The following is an 18,068-nucleotide window of genomic DNA, read 5'->3' on the forward strand; positions in this document are numbered from 1 at the left end:
TTAAAACCAGTGTAATAGGGCGGCACCTGTGGCTCAGTGAGTAGGGCGCCGGCCCCACATGCCGAGGGTGGCGGGTTCAAACCCAGCCCCGGCCAAACTGCAACAATAACAAAAAAAAAAAAGTAGTCGGGCGTTGTGGCGGGCGCCTGTAGTCCCAGCTACTCGGGAGGCTGAGGCAAGAGAATCACGTAAGCCCAAGAGCTGGAGGTTGCTGTGAGCTGTGTGATGCCACGGCACTCTACCGAGGGCAGTAAAGTGAGACTCTGTCTCTACAAAAAAAAAAAAAAAGAATTAAAACCAGTGTAATAATTAAGAACGTGGGCTCAGACAGATTTGGGTTTCAGCTTCCTCATCTATAAAATGGGTACAATAATCATTATGTCTATCTTAAAGAGCTGTGACTTGGAGAAGTAAACAGCTATTACGTGTAATGCACCTAAGACATAGAGTCTTTGTTTTTCATTCTGGATGTTCTAAAGGTAAAACAGGATCCTCCAATATACTGGGGGCAAGAGGAGAGGGAAGGATTAATTCTAGAGAATCAGACAATCTACATATTCTTTGATTTACCCATCTGCAGCTTAATTGACTAGAAGCATGCAAAATCCAAGCAGATGTCCCTCAATTAAAAAATCAATGGCAGTGACTAGGAAACACAATTTGAGGAGGAACAACTGGAGACAACTCTGGAGCAACAACTTTGTCATAAATACAATCAAGAAGAGTCTTAAAGAGAAGTATATCTTTCCTTGGCCACGTGTCATGAAAAGTGACAGCATGTATGACTGTGGAAAAAGGGAGAGAAGAAAAGAAAATGAGAAAAAGTACTTTAAAAAAAGGCGAGAGAAGCTGCCTGACATGGGAGCTGACTTCTCTGGTCCCAGGGAAATGGACCCCCAGGATAAAGGAGTTATCTCCAGCCGAATCCCATTATCACTTGTTGCCCTGGAGTCTTAGTCCCAAATTCTGATATATTGACTTTGGCCTCCTTTCTATGCATTTTCATGCCAATAAAGTTGCTGAAATTAAAGAAGAATTGAATTGTGAAGCTTTTTGGCATAAATAATGTCATATTGTAAAGTCGGAGCTAATAACAACCAGGATGCCCTTAACACACTTAAGAAAAACCATCTGATATATGTATCCCTCAATGTGGTTTGAAATTTCCCTCGGCCTACAAAGGAAAATATTTTTAGCATGTAGCACACTTTGTAACAGACATATAAATGCACCGAAAATATAATTTTAGGAAAGCATCTGGGTTTGATCATTTCAACCCCAAGTAGGTTCTACTTTCTCAACATAAAAAACAGCAACATTTTGCTATAAAATATGCAGCAATCAATGTAGCAATTTCTTATAAACATGATTACTGGTTATGTTTGTTTTTTTTAAGCAGAAAATATGCTAATGATTTAAATATAAAGCAACATAAAAAAAGAGGTGCTTTTTCTGGAGCATTTGGTCCTAAAGCCTCCCTCTCCTTTAAAAGGCAACCTGGAACCACTGGACTTTTGCCCGTGTTTGTTTAGACGACAGACATAAACAAATATTTTATTTTTACATTTCAAAATGTATCTCAGAAATAATAGTTGTCACTGTCCAAGGAAAAACTGACCTTAGATGTTACTAATCTCCAGGAAGCTCAATACTAATAAGCCTAGCAAAAAAAATTTTTTTTAATCTCCTGGTCAAACAGGTTAATATCTGTGAATAATCAATTTGAACTAGAAGCAAATGCCTAGTTTTCAGTGGTCAGCCAGTATAAATGCTCTTACAGATTGATTATTACTTAAGTTTTCTCCCAATAATCTCTTCAATAGCAATTTTCCAGTGGGAGAGAAAAGAAATGCACAAACCGGGTGTCTTGATCATGGAAGGTTGTAAGACACCATATAAGATGAAGTGTGTAAAAACTCTCCCAAAACCAGGACAACCTTTACACATAAGAGGGCAATTCAACAGATTCCAAGGACAGAAAGATATTGAGACAAAAGAAAATCCCGATTTTTCTCTTCCCAGAGATGACCAGTTACATACAGAGAATAGGACTCAGAGTGGTCCCTGGACATAGCATATAGTGCAGAAGGCTCCTAGAGGCTCAGGCCTTCACTCAGCTGCCTTCATTTCTAAAAGAAGCAATGAGGTCTCAGAGCAGGTAAGTGGCTTGCCCAGTGCTATATAACTTAGTGGTGGTAGAGCTGACTCCAAACCTGTATTTAATGTATTCATTGCCTTCTTCATCCAATATAGGATTGGCCATGCTAAACAAAACAGCATGATAAAATGCTCTGGAAAAAAATCAGTTTGGAAATAATGTAATTGATCTTCCTCCTCCACCCAGCCTTCATTCTTGTTCATTACCCTCAAAATAATGTTGCCTTGCATTTTATGCATGAAATTGGTTGGAGCCCACTTACAGCGTGATGGTGATGGTTCTGACCAGACAGGATCAGAAGCAGAAAATACAGAGGTCATGAAGGCCCTGATGGAGGGCTGACCTGGAAGGGTGAGGCCTTCTGCTGAGTGGTCTCAGCAGAGCGAGTGTCGAGCACCAAGAAAGAACAGACAACACTCAGAGGCGTGTAACGAGAAGGCTATCCTTTATAAAACAGATTTAGATGTGCGCAGTTTGACAACTATTGCCTGTTACCCTGACCCATGTACGCTTGCTGACTGGCCACCACCTGGCCATGCTCCATCACTCTTCTGCTCTATTCGGCACAGGAGAAGAAAGGTTAGGGTGAAAGACTGGGACTCTAGTTAGATGTTTGCTTTTGAAAGCAAATAAGAGGATCTGAGAAACAGCCCTTAAATACTTCAGAAGGTACATAAGGACACTTTTTGTTTGACCGTTTGTTTTTTCCCATTCATTTGTTTTGGCGGTCTGGTATTTATTATTTAATTTTGTGTCCATCTCAAGGGAGGAAAGGCTGTGTCTATCCAAAAGCAAAGACAGACTAATTGCTACACATACTCACAATCGCTCACACCCAAATTATACCATTTCTTTGATACAATAAAGCCCAGTATTTCCTATGCAAAATATTCAGTCCAGATAGATAGGGCTATTGTTTAAAAATGTCCAGTGAAAGAGGGACACATATTTAGGAAAAGCCGTGAAAAGCGAGGTCCACATTCTTAAAGAATAGGAATGAATAGTCTCAAGAAAAAGGGCACTCATTGATTAATTTAAAAAATCATCACCTCGGGGCTCTCTGCTGTGTTCCTTTATTGTCTATTTACAAGTCTTTGTAAAAACTAAGGCAAAGTTGGGACCAAGCTGAGTTGGCTTAAGAACAAGTCTGTGGAAAAATACAAAAATGCCTTAGTTTGATGAGCTGAGTCTCAGCTCTGCCACTAACTAGAGCCATGAGATTGGGCAAATGACCTTGCCTTCCCTAGGGCTCAGCCCCCCACATTCAGAAGAAGATGCACTGTTCCAGAAGAATCATTCCCACAGCAGAATGAAAGTCATATAATATCAGAAAAAACTATGTTTAAGATCAGTTCTTAAAAAGCAGAACCATGAAGCAACAGAGGCAACACCTAAGAAATATTATTCCGTGAAGATATTAAACATACACCTGGCTTCCATGGCTTTCACAAAGGAGAAAGGAAAGTAAGTCCTGTGTGCTAAAAGTAGCCACGTGTTCCAAATGGCCTTCCTTGCCAGCAGGGTGCTCCAGTGGCAGTTACTGTGAGCTTTATGGAGGGCCATCATGGCAGCTGCTGACCCAGAGGCCCTGGACGCTGCTGTTAATTACCATCAGGATGAGCAGTGATGCTGTGCAGTGTCCAATAGCCAAGGAGTTGTGCATGTGTGTGCACCTACATGTGCCACTCACTGAATGGCTGCTTCTTGGGGCTGTCCCGGCCAGGTGTGGGAAGAGCATGAGGCACAAGTAATCTGCTTCTGAGGAAGACTCTACCAGAGTAGTCTTCAGTCTAATAAAGGAGAGAATGGGGCGGTTCTTAAAAAGCAGAATCAGATCTTTTCCTACTGACAGAAGGTTTATATTCTGAAGCTGTTATCTTTGCCCTAATTCTTTGAGTTTATATTATTCCTTTGTACAGAGCTCTCTCTATAAAATAAAGCACCATTACAATGAAATCCTATTAAATGGCCCTGCTCATTATGAGGGATGCAATAGTCCTTCCATAAGTAAATCTCTCTGGGGGTTTGTAATATTTAAAAGCCTGCAAAACAGGTAATGCCCATATGTCCAAATATTGCCCACCAGATTTTACACCTTGAGGACAATCACACTGGCTCCTTGCACAACGAGCTAGCCAAGTTGTAACTGAATTAGCAGCTGAGTCTCCTGCCTCCAAGTATGTTGTTTTCTTACAGGCTTAGCAGAACACAGCAGATGCAGGAAGTCAAACTTGATGGTTCCTCTCAGGTCTCGGACTCTAGGGTGGGGCCCTCCTGTGCACTTGGTGAACAATGGTTGGTTTGCAGATGCTCCCACAGACCGTGAGCCTGTGGGCAGGGCCTGTGCCCCTTCAGCTTTGTATGTCCACTGTCTCCCACAATGCTTGGTGTATTGCTTGAACAAATAAGCTAAACCGCAAAGCCAAATATTTGGGTCACTCAGGAAGAGTATAAAATTGAAGGGTTCTAAGGGTTTAGATTGTACTTAGAAAAGAAATTCCTTTTGATGGAATATATTCTAGAATATAACATAATTATAGATTATATCAACCAGTCCCAGCCTACCTATGTAGTTTCTGATTCAGTAGGTGTGAGCGAGTCTGGGTTCTACGGTTTTAAACAGCCTCCTGGATGATTCCCACAACCAGGTAAGTCTCCCTGAGGGCCTCTAACCCAAGCCTGCAAAACTACTCTTCCAGCAAGAATGCAGACTTGTCTCTTCATCAAAACCCACACGTGCATGGCCACTCTAAACACTCTTTTCAAAGCCAATGGCTTCTGCCTCTTTTTCCTTATGGTTCAAAAGGTAGGACAGGTTTAGCCTTAGTCCATCAAGCAAATACAGATTTCTCTCTACAGTGTCATACCCAAAAGGTCTAAATCCACCTGGACAAGTTCAGAATTTTTATTCTTTTTTTTTAAATCTGAGTCTCACTTTGTTGTCTTGGGTAGAGTGCTGTCGCGTCACAGCTCATAGTAACCTCAAATTCCTGGGCTGAAAGGATCCTCTTGCCTCTGCTTCCCAAGTAGCTGGGACTACAGGCGCTTAACATGCCTTCCCCCCCCCCCACCCCCAGCTTTCCTGTTTTTAGTAGACATAGGTTTCACTCCTGCTCAGGCTGGTCTCCAACTCCTGAGCTCAAGCAATCCATCCACTGTGGCCTTCCAGAATGCTAGGATTACAGCCGTGAGCTACCACACCCATCCAGAATTATTATTCTTTTTAAAGGGAAAAGTTCTCCAATGTTCTTTATCCTCCACTACCACTACCTTTATCCTCCACTTCATCCTCCACTACCTTCCCTTGAGCGCACTTTACAAATGCATGTCCAGTCTGGCATCCTGATGGACACAGGCCTCAGCCTTCCTGGTCAGCTTCCCACTGTTCTCTGCCATCATGAGCAGGATTTGGGCCATCATCTGTATGACATGAATTGGTGCTTGTTTCATGTGGCTCCACTCTTACTCCTTTAAAGGCACCTACCTGTTAATGTAGAATAATGTTCCTCAGCTCACTTTGGTTATGGTGCTCACGGTACCCGCAAAGGCCTTCCCTCCCATTTCCACCTGTCCCTGAAGACTGGCTTCAAATGGTACCTCCACCCTCTCTGCTTCCATAGAAGGGAATGACCTCTTTCTTCTAAACTCTAAGAATCGGTTTTTCACTACCTATTGCTTTCTGCCTTAAGCTAGTTGTTTGTGTATTGATTTTTCCTAGTGAATTTTAAAGGCCTAAGGGCAAAGCCTATATTTCTCTCATGTTTGAATCATCCGCTAGTTCCTCAAAAAGAGTAGATGTATGGGTTAGATACATGGGAAGAAGGGACGGTAGGCACTGAGCTGAGAGGTCTGATTCCTGGAAGAAGCTTCCTGTTGCAAATAGCAGCCATCTGGGCTGGATGCCTGACAGTTCTACTGTGGAAGCCTCAGCTCTGACACTTAACAAGGGAAATCTTTGAGGGAGAGGAAACACTTCTCATTCTTGCTATTCACTTGGAATCTAGTCTTAGACTACTATGAATGAGACTCAAATTCTTTCTGGCAATCAGGTTTTGAAAAGAGATAGAAGACGGAAAGACATGGAGTTTTCATTTGGGAGCACCAAAGGAAAATGTGTCGTATTTCCTTGTGGTGCCTTGTGCTGTGAAGAGGTTAATATGTTTGGATAGTGTCAAATCAGATGCCCTCAGTAATATGCAACACCCAGCACAGGCCTTCATACCCTTCCCACATTTATTTCTGTCTCACACTACCAGACTAGTAGTTAGTGGAATAGATACATTTGGACCAGAAAATATACCTAAAGTATATTCACCCACAGGGGAATACGATACAGTGAGGTTGCCCTTCAGTGATTTCTTCTGGCCATTTTAAAGGGATTCAGACAGGTGAAATAGTCAGACAAGTACTGAGAATAAACTTTGGTGTAACTGAAATTCATGTATTGTGAAGTCCTGCTCCCCAGTACCTCAAAATGTGTACTTTATTAGCCATAGGGTCTTATAGAGGTGATTAAGGTAAATGAAGTCATACAGATAGGCCCTAAACCAGTGGTTTTCTTTCTTTTTTTTTTGAGACAGAGTCTCACTCTGTTGCCCTGGGTACAGTGCCATGGTGTCACAGCTCACAGCAACCTCAAACTCTTGGGCTCAGGCGATCCTCTTGCTTCAGCTTCCCCAGTAGCTGGGACTATAGGGGCCTGCCACAATGTCCAACTAGTTTTTTTTTTTTTTTTTGTAGAGACAGAATCTCATTGTACCGCCCTCGGTAGAGTGCTGTGGTGTCTCACGGCTCACAGCAACCTCTAACTCTTGGGCTTACGCGATTCTCTTGCCTCAGCCTCCTAAGCAGCTGGGACTACAGGCGCCAGCCACAATGCCCGGCTATTTTTTTGTTGCAGTTTGGCCGGGGCTGGGTTTGAACACGCCACCCTCAGCATATGGGGCCGGCGCCCTACTCCCTAAGTCACAGGCGCCGCCCATAGTTTTTTTATTTTTGGTAGAAACAGGGTCTCAGTCTTGCTCGGGTTGTTCTCAAACTCTTGAGCTCAAGCAATCCATCCGCCTCAGCCTCCCAGAGTGGTAGGATTACAGGTATGAGCCACTGCACCAGGAATTTTCAACCACTGTGCTATGGTGCACTGATGTGTCATGAGAGGATCTTAAGTGTGCCACAAAAATTTTTAAAGATCACTAATTAAATTACTTGTGAAAGAAGTTCAAAGCACAATAAGTATTTTCTTTTTTTTTACTCTTTTTTTCATTACATGTGCCGCAGAAGTTTAACTATAGGTTCAAGTGTGCCATGAGATAAAAAAGGTTGAAAAATACCACCCTAAACCAAAATAACTGGTATTCTTACAAAAAAAGAGGATGTGTGAGCCGGGCATGGTGGCACATGCCTGTAGTCCCAGTTCCTTGGGAGTCTGAGGCAAGTGGATCTCTTGAGCTCAGAAGTTTGAGGTTGGTGTGAGCTGTGATGTCACGGCACTCTACTGAGGGTGACAAAGAAAGACTTTGTTTCAAAAAAAGTAAAAAATAAAAAAAAGAAATGAAGACAGAGACATGTGTGCACAAAGGAAAGACCAAGTTAAAAGGACACAGGAGGCGAGGACACAGTGAAAAGGCAGCCAACTTCAAGCCAAGGAGAGAGGTGTCAGGAGAAACCAAACCTGCCTACACTTTGATCTTGGACTTTTAGCCTCCAGAACCACAAGAAATAAATCTCTGTTGTTTGAGCTACCCCATCCATGATAACTCAGTTAAGGCAGCCCTAGCAAACCCCTATAAGCACTAAGCCACAGATGCCAAAAATGAACGAAATTAAAATAAAAGAATTTAATAAACTGTCTCCCTATCTCTTGTGACTCTGCTGAGCAGTATAGCAATTTGAAGAGCTGGTCGAGAGGGTCAGGCACTTCAATGAACAGAAAGTGACTGACCGTGATGACTCATAGACATTTTGGGTGCTGCCCCCAGTAAGGCCCTAGGAGCTATCCAATGTTATCTTTAAGGATCCTTGACAAGAAGTTTAGTCACTTAGAAAATTTGAGTTGAACTACTGGCAAAATTGACAGCAAAATTATTAGGTGCTCAAAAAGTGTACTGCATTATTATCGATATAAAAGATGGCCTAGTACATATAATTTGAAAAATACATTTTTCTCTAGAATTTGCAAAATAACCAGTTTTCTTCACCTTTAAATGCAGAATTCTTACAGATACCACTGAGATGGAGTATCCTAATGGGCTTTAAAGTTATGTAGATAATATTACATAATATGTGACTAATAGACGCCTACAAGTTATTCCCCTAAGAAACCAGCTGGTTTTCTCCATGCTATAAGGCACATTGTGGCTACAATGACCTAAAGCCGCTTGCACTGTATCTAATCTAGTTTCTTCAATTTTGTGACTACAGCATTTTCCCTACATGACTTAAGTTTTCTATCATTTGCTTGTGTGGCCTTTGGCAACTTGCAGGTGTTTGCTTGGAAAGAAGTGGCATGTTCCCAAAATGACACAATAACCTGCTGTTCTAAAAATTATGAGATTCAGGAGCAAGGTTGGGAACCCAAGTTGATTTCTGCCTATTTCTGGGACACATTATGCAGCCAGCCTATGATCCATTTCTCTCTCCTCCTTGCTGCTACCCTGGCTGAGGGTTTTGCCAGTTAACGGCTGCCAAACACATGCCCAAAGAGGAGACTGAGGCACTGATAAGGCTGTGAGGTTCATCTGAGGCGGTGTGCCTAGGTTCACAGCTTAGGAAACAGGTGTGCTGGGAGTAGAGACTGAGAGCTGATGCACAACTACTCACTAGTTCATGCCCTCTGAGTGCCTGCTGCAAACCCAGCACGCCCCCCCCCTCCACCTGTGGATGTGATTATCTGTGCTGCCATGAAGGACTAAAGGGTGTCAACAGATTAGCCAGCTTCATCTTTACCCACATGTTTGATAAAAATACAGTGGGTTTCAATCATATCTATTCTGTGGGTGATTTTAAGGCATTATGTGCTCAGATTTCAATGCAACTAATAGCTTTAAAACATCTCTATTCATAGAAATGTACGCAAGCCACGTGTGTCATTTAAAATCTCCCAGTTGCCACATTTAAAAAGTAGGAAATATGCCAGTTCTGGTGACTCGTGCCTGTAATCTTAGCACTCTGGGAGCCTAAGGTAGGTGGATTGCTTGAGCTCAGTTGTTCGAGATCAGCCTGAGCAAGGGGAAGACCCTGCCTCTACTAAAAATAGAAAAACTAGCTGGGCATGGTGGTGGGCACCTGTGCTCCCAGCTACCTGGGGAGGCAAGACAAGAGGATCGCCTGAGCCTAACTAAGAGTTTGAGGTTGAGGCGAGCTATGACACCACAGCACTCTAGCCTGGAGGAAGACTCTATATCAAAAAAATAAAATAAAAAGTAGGAAATAGCAGGTATGATTAATTTTGATAGTATATTTTATTGGGTATATGTTCATTAAGTTGTACTGTATCCAGAATATTATCATTTCAACATGTCACCACTATTTTTAAAAAACGATGAAATATTTACCTTCACTTTTGTACTGAGTCTTCTAAATCTGATGTCTTTTCACAGTTCATCACAATTTGGATGCTACCTTCCATTCACTAATGCTTGGTCTGTATTTATATTTCATAAAATTAATAGTAGAAAAAGTAGATTCAGTCACAGACCCAGGTTGTCCCAAACAACAAGTAAATTATAAGATTTCAATTAAGATTAAAAATTCAGCCCCTTAAGTGCACTACACGTATTTCAGGTGCTTCACAAGCACAGGCAGCTACTGTATTGGACGGTGAGCCACTGAACTCCACATGCGCAAAGGCCAAAACAAATGAGCCTCACGAGAGGCACTGCAAGGCGAGTCAGCCCTAAGCCTTGTCTCCGGGGCTGGAGGGTAGGGGATGGTATGAGATACACTAAAGAAAGCCTTTCAAAGAGAGAAAGGGGCACGTGAAGAGGAAGACCAGTGGGAAAGCTCACAAATATTTGTATATTGGCAATTATGGTTGGGCATATCCTCAGAATGGTGGAAAATAAGGTTCAAAAAAGGTAGCTGTGGACAGTCCTGCTGGTAGTCTCAAATGGCAAGGCAAAGAGTTCGTCTTAAATTGTCAATGGGGAAAAAGTTTCTAGTGAGAAGAATGGATCTCAGCTCTGTCTTGTGAAGATTCACTTGGCCTTGATATGAATGATAAATGGAAAAGGGAAGAGCCTGGCAGCTAAAAGATCAATTAGCTACTGCACTAGTTCAAGTGAAATATAATTTAACAAATGGTGAAGGTGCTAGGAAGAGAAAGAAAATCAGAAATATATTAAGTACGTACAGAAGGACCTTAGGACTCGGCAGTGTAGAGAGGAAATCAAAGAAAGGCAGGAGTATCCTAAAATAAGGAGCACGGAAGACAGGCTGGATGGAGAAAAGTTATTTCTAGTATATTTGTGCATAAATGTTTTAAAAGAGGATGGGAATATATGTGCATATGAGATAGAGAAGGACCTTTGTTTGGGCAGACATGAAAAGAAATCAAAATCTATTAATAGAGCCAGCTACCAAATTAGCAGAATTCTGAGAAACGATGTACAGTATCCTATTCTAACAGTGGACAGGATGAATAAATTCAATTATGGAACTACTCATTAGGAAGTGATGCAGCTGTTAAAAATTATTGCTCTTGAATTATATTAAGAGCTGTGAGAAACTACATAAGATATATTCTTAAATGAAACTTTTAAGTTTGGAAGACAAGATTCTAATTTTATTTCAAAAGGATATGCACCTACATGCTGTTCAGCACGGAGAACAAGTGGGAGGACACACACCAAGCTGTTATCAGGACAGGTTCCCTCTCAGGAGTAAGACTGAAGAGGGCAAGAGCTTTTACATTTTATATTTTGCTATCGTTTGAACTTGCTACAGAGAGCATATTATTTTTACTGTCAAAAAGGGAGAGAAAGAAGAGGGTAAAATATGTGTTTGTATACAGCCAGAACAATGAGCAAAAGAATGTATATCAAAATTTGTCTCTGGGTCATTTTTATTTTTTTATTTGCAAACTTATTTTTAATTCCAAGTAAATGTGTGATATTTCTATAACCAGAAAAAAATGTTGTAAAAAGAAATCATCTATCATAATGATGGTATAATCAATTTACAATTTCTTTGCAAGGCCAAAGGTTATATGGTTAGGGTGTTCCTTAAAGAGGTTTCAATACAATTTCTTTTGCTTCTTTGGGGTTCATGCTTACTTTTATTGCTGCTGAAGCTATTTTCACTTAAAAAAAAAAAAATGATTTCCATTCAATGTGGCCAAAAAGGAAAATCGAGGCCAACCACAAGGCAACCTGATAGAAGACAAAAAGCCTCTGTAACCTGTGGAATGAAAACTTCACCAGTAGAACGTTACTCTTTTGTCATGAATGACTTCAATTGCTGGTGGACAGAAATTTTTAACAAGAACAAAGAGCATCAGAGAAATTTCAGTGCTCTGGTTGTCATTCCAGGGCAAGCACACTAGTAACTTTATATTACAATGACAGGAGCAAAGAACAAGGTGTCCCATTCACCGCCAGGCTCCTGCAACTAGAGGGTCTCAGCCCCTCACCGAGGCTTTCACTGAGGTGGAAACAAGAAGAAACTCTCAAGGAGTGGGACAGTGGCTGAGAGTAGGTAAATCAGCAGCAGCCGTATAAATAATGGCAGAAAACAGGCAGAAGAGATGAAAAGATGCCATCTGATCATTCACCAATGGAAAGATGTGCACTAAATCAGGGCCTTTTCTGTCTTGGCGCTGTTATTTTTACTGAACAGTTAAGCACCCAAGGAAATACCAATTGGGTCTTAAAGACAATTTATAGCTGGTTGGCCTCACTGCACCTGGCTGTTTTGACAGCAGGTTTTGTCAGTTTATAGCAGAGATTCCTGTCTACACTATAAGCTATCACTAATGCAACTAGACTTTTGGAAAAAATGTACCGCTCAGAGGCAAATCTCTCTTCCACATACCCCTCCCCCTTTTAATGAAAAGCAAAAGCCTCCTGCTAGTGACAAAGCCACCTCCTCTCCAGGGGAAATTACATGGCCCCTGGCAGTGAGAGGGTCAGCCCCAGCGCCACAACCCAAGTGGGGTGCGCTTGCTTCTGGGCATGGGATTAAGGACTCTTTCTTTTCCCTTCCCCAGGGGCTATCTGCTGCAAACAGCAGCCTTGTTGTTTCAGGCCAGGAAATTCGGGAGCTGGCTCTGCCAGCCTGGGACCCTTCCCTGCTTCCAGGCCACACTAAATGTCTGTGAGCATTGAGATGACCTGGCTTAGGAACACCAAGCAAAAGGCTCCCCAACCCACCCCATCCCCATCTAAAAATGAAGGGCAAGGCTTGGCTATTTACAACCAGACAAACCTTAACTTGTTTGCCCTGGATTTTTGTGAGTGGTCTGGTCTGGAGGTCGCCTTCTTAGAAACCACAGGACCTCATTCTCACATGAGTGGAAAGTACTGCCTCCCTGGACTCGGGGCTACCTTGTCCCGTGCCTGTTTTGTTTTACTTTTTGCTCCCAGAAGGATTGGGCCAAACAAATAACTTCTAACAGGTGACACACATTCCTGAACTGAAGGCAAAGTGTCCTTTTTTAGGAATGAGCTAATGGTGGCTGGTGGCCTACATTCCTCCCCCTTCCCCCGCCCATGTGGTGGGGAAGGACAAAGATTTGAGTAGAGGGATGAAAAGGTAATAGAGAACAGCCCCTCCTGCTCCTTCATTTCATGGTTCACAGACATTCATTGACATTCAGACACTCCCTAGAGGAAGCTCATATAACCAGTCATGAAACTAGAAACGAGCCGGCTGAAGGGGCTGCTTGCCTGGGCCCAGGGGCAAAGTTTCTCACTGCCATGGGGGTCTGCCCCAGGTCCAACGCCCACTAGGATGCGTCAGGCCCTGTCTGCAGCTGCTCTGGGGACTACAGACTGGGAAAACTCCAGGCCTCCAGGATCCTTTGGCCACCCATTTGGGATGCCACCCTCCAATTTCCCAGGTCCTACTAGACTTTTACTAGGGGCAGTATTTAAGGTGGTGAGGGGGCCTGGGCTGTCCAACAGGTTTTGGGAAGTGCAGGCCCTGGGAAGTGGAAGGGAATAGGAGGCTCCAAGCCAGGTGATTCCCATGGAGCTGGGGCTGGCTAGGAAATTTCTCCCTTAGAGTTACCCATGGACGGACATAGAAGGAGAGAAGAAAATCTTGAGTAGGAGTGAGCCCAGGTTCCTAAGACAGAGAAATGAAACTAAACAGGTCATCCAGGTGAGAAGGCCAGCCTGAGGCAAGGACCTGCTGCAGAACCAGGGGAGGATGTCCAGTGCAGGCATGTTGGGGAAGAGGAAAGCCACACACACCCAGATCACTGGTCTGGCTACATCCTAAAAGCAAAGGATGAGACCTGCTGCTCCCCACAGGAGGCATTCGACTGTTACCTGGAGACTCTACCCATAATATATGCCATGCTTTATGAGACCGCATTTAACACAGCGCAGGGGCTCCTGTTACGTCTACCTATAACACCAAAGTCATTTGAAACAGTGGTGAGAGGCACGACCTGTGATGTCAAGCTAAAAAGGGGTAGGGAGACCAGTAGTTTTCTGACTTAGGGCTAGTCCAACTCAGTGACAGGCACTCTGTTCTGCGCATGTGTTCAGAAATCATTGTCACAATTGATATGCCAAGAAGCAAGTTTTACTGTTGTCCCCAGACTGTTTTAAATCATTCTTCTAAGTGTACCTTTGGTATTCCAGAACTCTCAAGCCAGTCTTGGAAGATGTTTTCAACAGACAACTCAAGCCTTTAAAAATAAAACAACAAAAAGTAAAGGATTAAAAAGCTACCAAGTACTTGTTACACAGACTAGTTCTAATTACTTGGGCACATCATAACACCAATCGTCTGGAAGTAACCGTTTTTTGGAGAAAGGGCAATGCTCTCCTGGGTTAAAGTGGGGAAGGGAACCCAGTCGCATCAGCGCAGCTTCTCATCAACGGCAACGGGCACCATGAACACGAAGACTGCAGATGCAATGTCACAGGTGCCTTTAATGCTTTGAAAGAACTTTTCAATTGAGGAAAGCCAATTTAGGGAGGATAAGGCATATTTATAGGACATACCAGGCTCGACTGCTTCCTGGAGAGTGGTGAAGCAAAGTAGAATCTGAACATTGTAGCATTTACTACATCAATCACCCTGAAATCTGTACTTACAGCAATGATGGACTACAACAAGCAAACACAATGCAGATCACTATCAGACCACAGAGCGGCTCAGATACACGGAATCAGTGTGGCTTCCATGGTCGGTTTTCAAGCAGGCCCACATTTTGCTTTACTTGACGTATTAAGGCTACTTGTTATGTCTGATCCGAAGTCAGCTGAAATTCTTTTGCTTTCATGCCCTGCTGACTTGACAACTCCTTAAACTTACTAAGTATCTGATATATTTAGGGTCAACAGCCTTTAGGTTGTGTCTTCCTGTCTTTCTTGGCTAATGCTGTTTAAAACAAACCCATCTTCCACTGTCTTCTAGATCACTTCTCATGCCTGGACTCACCGCTTACAGGAAGGTCTTTCTTGCCTTCCTCCCAGGCTGAAGCAAGGCCTCCCTGGTGTACCTAACATCCATCACTCTCCCTGTCCTTAGCATCACAGCATCCCATCACAGTTTGTGACTGAGAGTTATTTGATTACTTGACTCTTAACTGTTTGTTACCCAGATCAAAGCTCTGAGATGTAATCCCAGAACTTGGAGTAAACAACTCCTGGTATGAAGGAGGATCCTCATAGATATTTTTTATTTGAATGAATGAAAGAGGATCCTCATAGATATTTTTTATTTTTATTTCAATAAAAATTATTCCTGTTTAAGATAATATTCACCTTTACCAGTAAGATATTTATAACTTGGTAAGCTCTGCATCTTTTTAAATTTTGTAAGTTATAAACTATATTATTATATACAATTATGTAACTATATATACTTTCCATCTCCCACCTCTTTGCAATTGTAGAAGTTGTGAAAAAATACAGTGTTACGTGTAATGTTAAAGAACAGACGGTCAAGTGTACCCCTGACCTCTGACCTTGTGGGGAGTGTGGGCAGTAGTTACAAAGTAAGGGAGGGAGGGCTTGGGTGGGATTGGGGAAAGAAGGAAATGACTGATTTTCTCTTCCTTTTCTTCCCCCGCCACTGGTCACTGATACACCTTGCCTTCCTCGGCCAGGGCAAAGGCAAAAATTGCTTAAGGAGGAAACTATTGCTATTTCAAAACAGAAAAAAAGATAAAAAATACAGGGAAGGAAATCCAAGCTGATGCAGAGAAAGTGGTATACGTACATTCATATGAAAGATGATATGCCTCTCTGTGGGACTATGAGGCAGAAGGAAAAGGGACAGTAGTGGACAGAGGGAATGTGACTGCCTCTCTCCGTGCTCCAGGTTCCTAACTCAGTGAGATTACTGAACATGCCTCCTAGCAAAGGCTCATGCCACCATCACTGGGTCTTAGTTGTCATTTAACAGCGACAATCTCCATGTGAATGGCCAAGACCCCATTAGCTGTGAGAGTGTGTGTGCGCACACCACATGTGGGTGTGGTGGAGGTGGGGGCGACTCGAAGAAGGAAGGCAGCTCTCAGAGCCTTCAGTAAGTTCTCGGCTCTTTCTGGAGCCCGATTTGCTTGGGAGAAGGGCTGGGGATGCCATTACTGAGCACTACTGATCTTCCAGCAGGAAGAGGGTGGGGCTAACTGACCAGTGAGAGCAGTGATTTTCAACTGATCATTAATTAAATTATTTGTGAACCATGTTCAAAGCACAGTAAATATATTATTTTTTTAACTGTTTTTTGAGCAACATAATTTAAGTGCCCTGTGGAAGTTTAACTATAGGCTTAAGTGTGTGGTGAGATTAAAAAAAAAAAGGGTTGAAAAACACTGCTAATTTAAAGCAAAGCACCAATGGGGAGGGTTAGGGAAAAAAACAAGCCTGTGCCTCTAAATCAGGGCAGGCAAGGTGGGTACCTCGGTGCCTCCCCCCCGGCGACTGTCCTCTCCAGAGGCATATGCAGGGGCAGGTAAGGTGGGGACGGTCTGCATTCATGTCAAATGAGAATGGGGCTGCAACTGCGTAGTCTTACTTTCAGTGTAAATTACAGGATCTAGCCTAACTTTCAGCCTCCCACTTTCACCAGAAAAATCAAGTTCCCTTGGGCATAGGGAGGGAAGTGTCTTGTACTGGTTTCCTTTTCAGCCAGAGAAAGTCCCTCCCCTCTGTGCCTGGACCCAAAGCTCCCGCTTCCCATCCTTGAAGAGATCCCAGGAAAGGCAAGTGAGAGGCGGGCTCCTGCGCTGAGTGCCAAGGCACTGCAGCATGCTAGGAAAATAGGTCTTTTCCCAGTAAGACAGCTGAGAAGGAGAAGCAGAATGTGGGCAGGATCTAGAAAGAGCAGCAGTGATGATGAAAGAGGCAAACGCCCTGCATCCTTGAGGGGAGAAAAGGAACTGGGATTAAGCCTCCCGCAGAAGACACCGACGGGTGACTTAATTGCCATTTCTGAGTGATTTCACAAAAGACGGTGAACAGCTGTTGTGTATCACCATGGAGGAGGGAATATGAGGACAGGGACATCAATTTCCTGTGGGGAATTGCTGCTCTAAGATACTCCTCTAGGGGAGGCAGGGAGGAGGGGCTGGGGAGTCGAGTCCTGGAATGTTATTGAGTGAGGCCCCGAGTCTCCACCAGAGAGGACTGAAGAACAGGCAGACTTCTCTAGGTGGGGAACATTGGGTGGATGCCTACTGGGCATGAGAGAGCTGAGACGGAAAAACCCAGGGAGTGACTGTCATAAGGGGCAAGGTGATAGGCACCAGGCAGAATGCTGCCGGTACTCGTAGAGATGACAATTCTCCAGGGGTGGAGGAGGAGACACCTGCTTCGGTGGAACACATAACAGACGGCAACAGCAGCTGTCCCAGGAGAGGCTCCTTGAGGAAGCCATGTGTGAACTGTGTCCTAGTGGGGAAGGGCCGACTGGGATGGAGGGAAAGCTCATCCTGGGCAAAGACAGCAGGAATACCCACGCCACGGTATGCAGACACCGTTTAGCTTAGCTGGTCTAGCCCCCAGGATGGGGGAAGAAGGAAACAGGGTGTCCTGTGACGACCAGGGTCCCTGCCATGAGGCCTTGGCTTCATCAGGGAGGCTCTGAAGCATGGGAGCAGAATGACCTGGCAGAGAAACAGAGGCAAGGAAGCGTGACTAGGGGGAAGAAGCTGGAGGCAGGGAGGGCCACCTGGTAGCATCTGGAGTGTGTTTCGGCAGTGAGTAAGAGCTCAAGGTGGCTGGGGACAGACCTGGAGTGCAGTGCTGGAGAGGTCCTGCTGGAGTCTAGGAGATGGTGTGTGTACGATGGGCCCCAGCAACCTCTGCAGGCCAACTTTCCATAGAGAGTATGTGGCTGCACACAGTCAGCCTGTGCCACAGTCTACAGCAACCCTGAGGTTTACTTCATTGACAAGTATTAAGGCAAATTCTGCCTCACACATGTAGGAACTGTACACATGGAAACTAATATACAGTGACACTAAAAACAAAGCACAAAAAACTCCTCTATTCACCGCCAAGTAAAGGTATAAAAGTAGTTTATTGAATACCTACTATGTACCTATTGACAAAACTCTCATTTATACATTATAAAAACTGTGCAGAACCAATATTATTATAAAGGTTCTGAGAGGCTGAGAAACTTATCCAAGACCACATAGGTACTTGAAGGGCTGGGATTTGAACCTGCGGTGCCTGGCTAGGAAGCCCCAGCGTTTCTTTCTGTTATGGTACAGACAAGCCTGCAG

At 43.6% G+C, this 18,068-nt stretch overlaps 1 protein-coding gene across 2 annotated transcripts in view; it reads right to left on the bottom strand.

Moving 5' to 3' along the window:
• Positions 1–18,068, bottom strand: part of AOPEP (aminopeptidase O (putative)) — a 422,485-nt gene that overhangs the window by 96,156 nt on the left and 308,261 nt on the right. For both annotated transcript variants that reach the window (XM_053577274.1, XM_053577284.1), the window contains exon 11: positions 13,952–14,012. In XM_053577274.1, the coding sequence (XP_053433249.1) occupies positions 13,952–14,012 (61 nt within the window). The remainder of the gene's footprint in view (positions 1–13,951; positions 14,013–18,068) is intronic.

The sequence above is a fragment of the Nycticebus coucang genome, chromosome 2 (assembly GCF_027406575.1).
Source record: "Nycticebus coucang isolate mNycCou1 chromosome 2, mNycCou1.pri, whole genome shotgun sequence".
Taxonomy (NCBI): domain Eukaryota; kingdom Metazoa; phylum Chordata; class Mammalia; order Primates; family Lorisidae; genus Nycticebus; species Nycticebus coucang.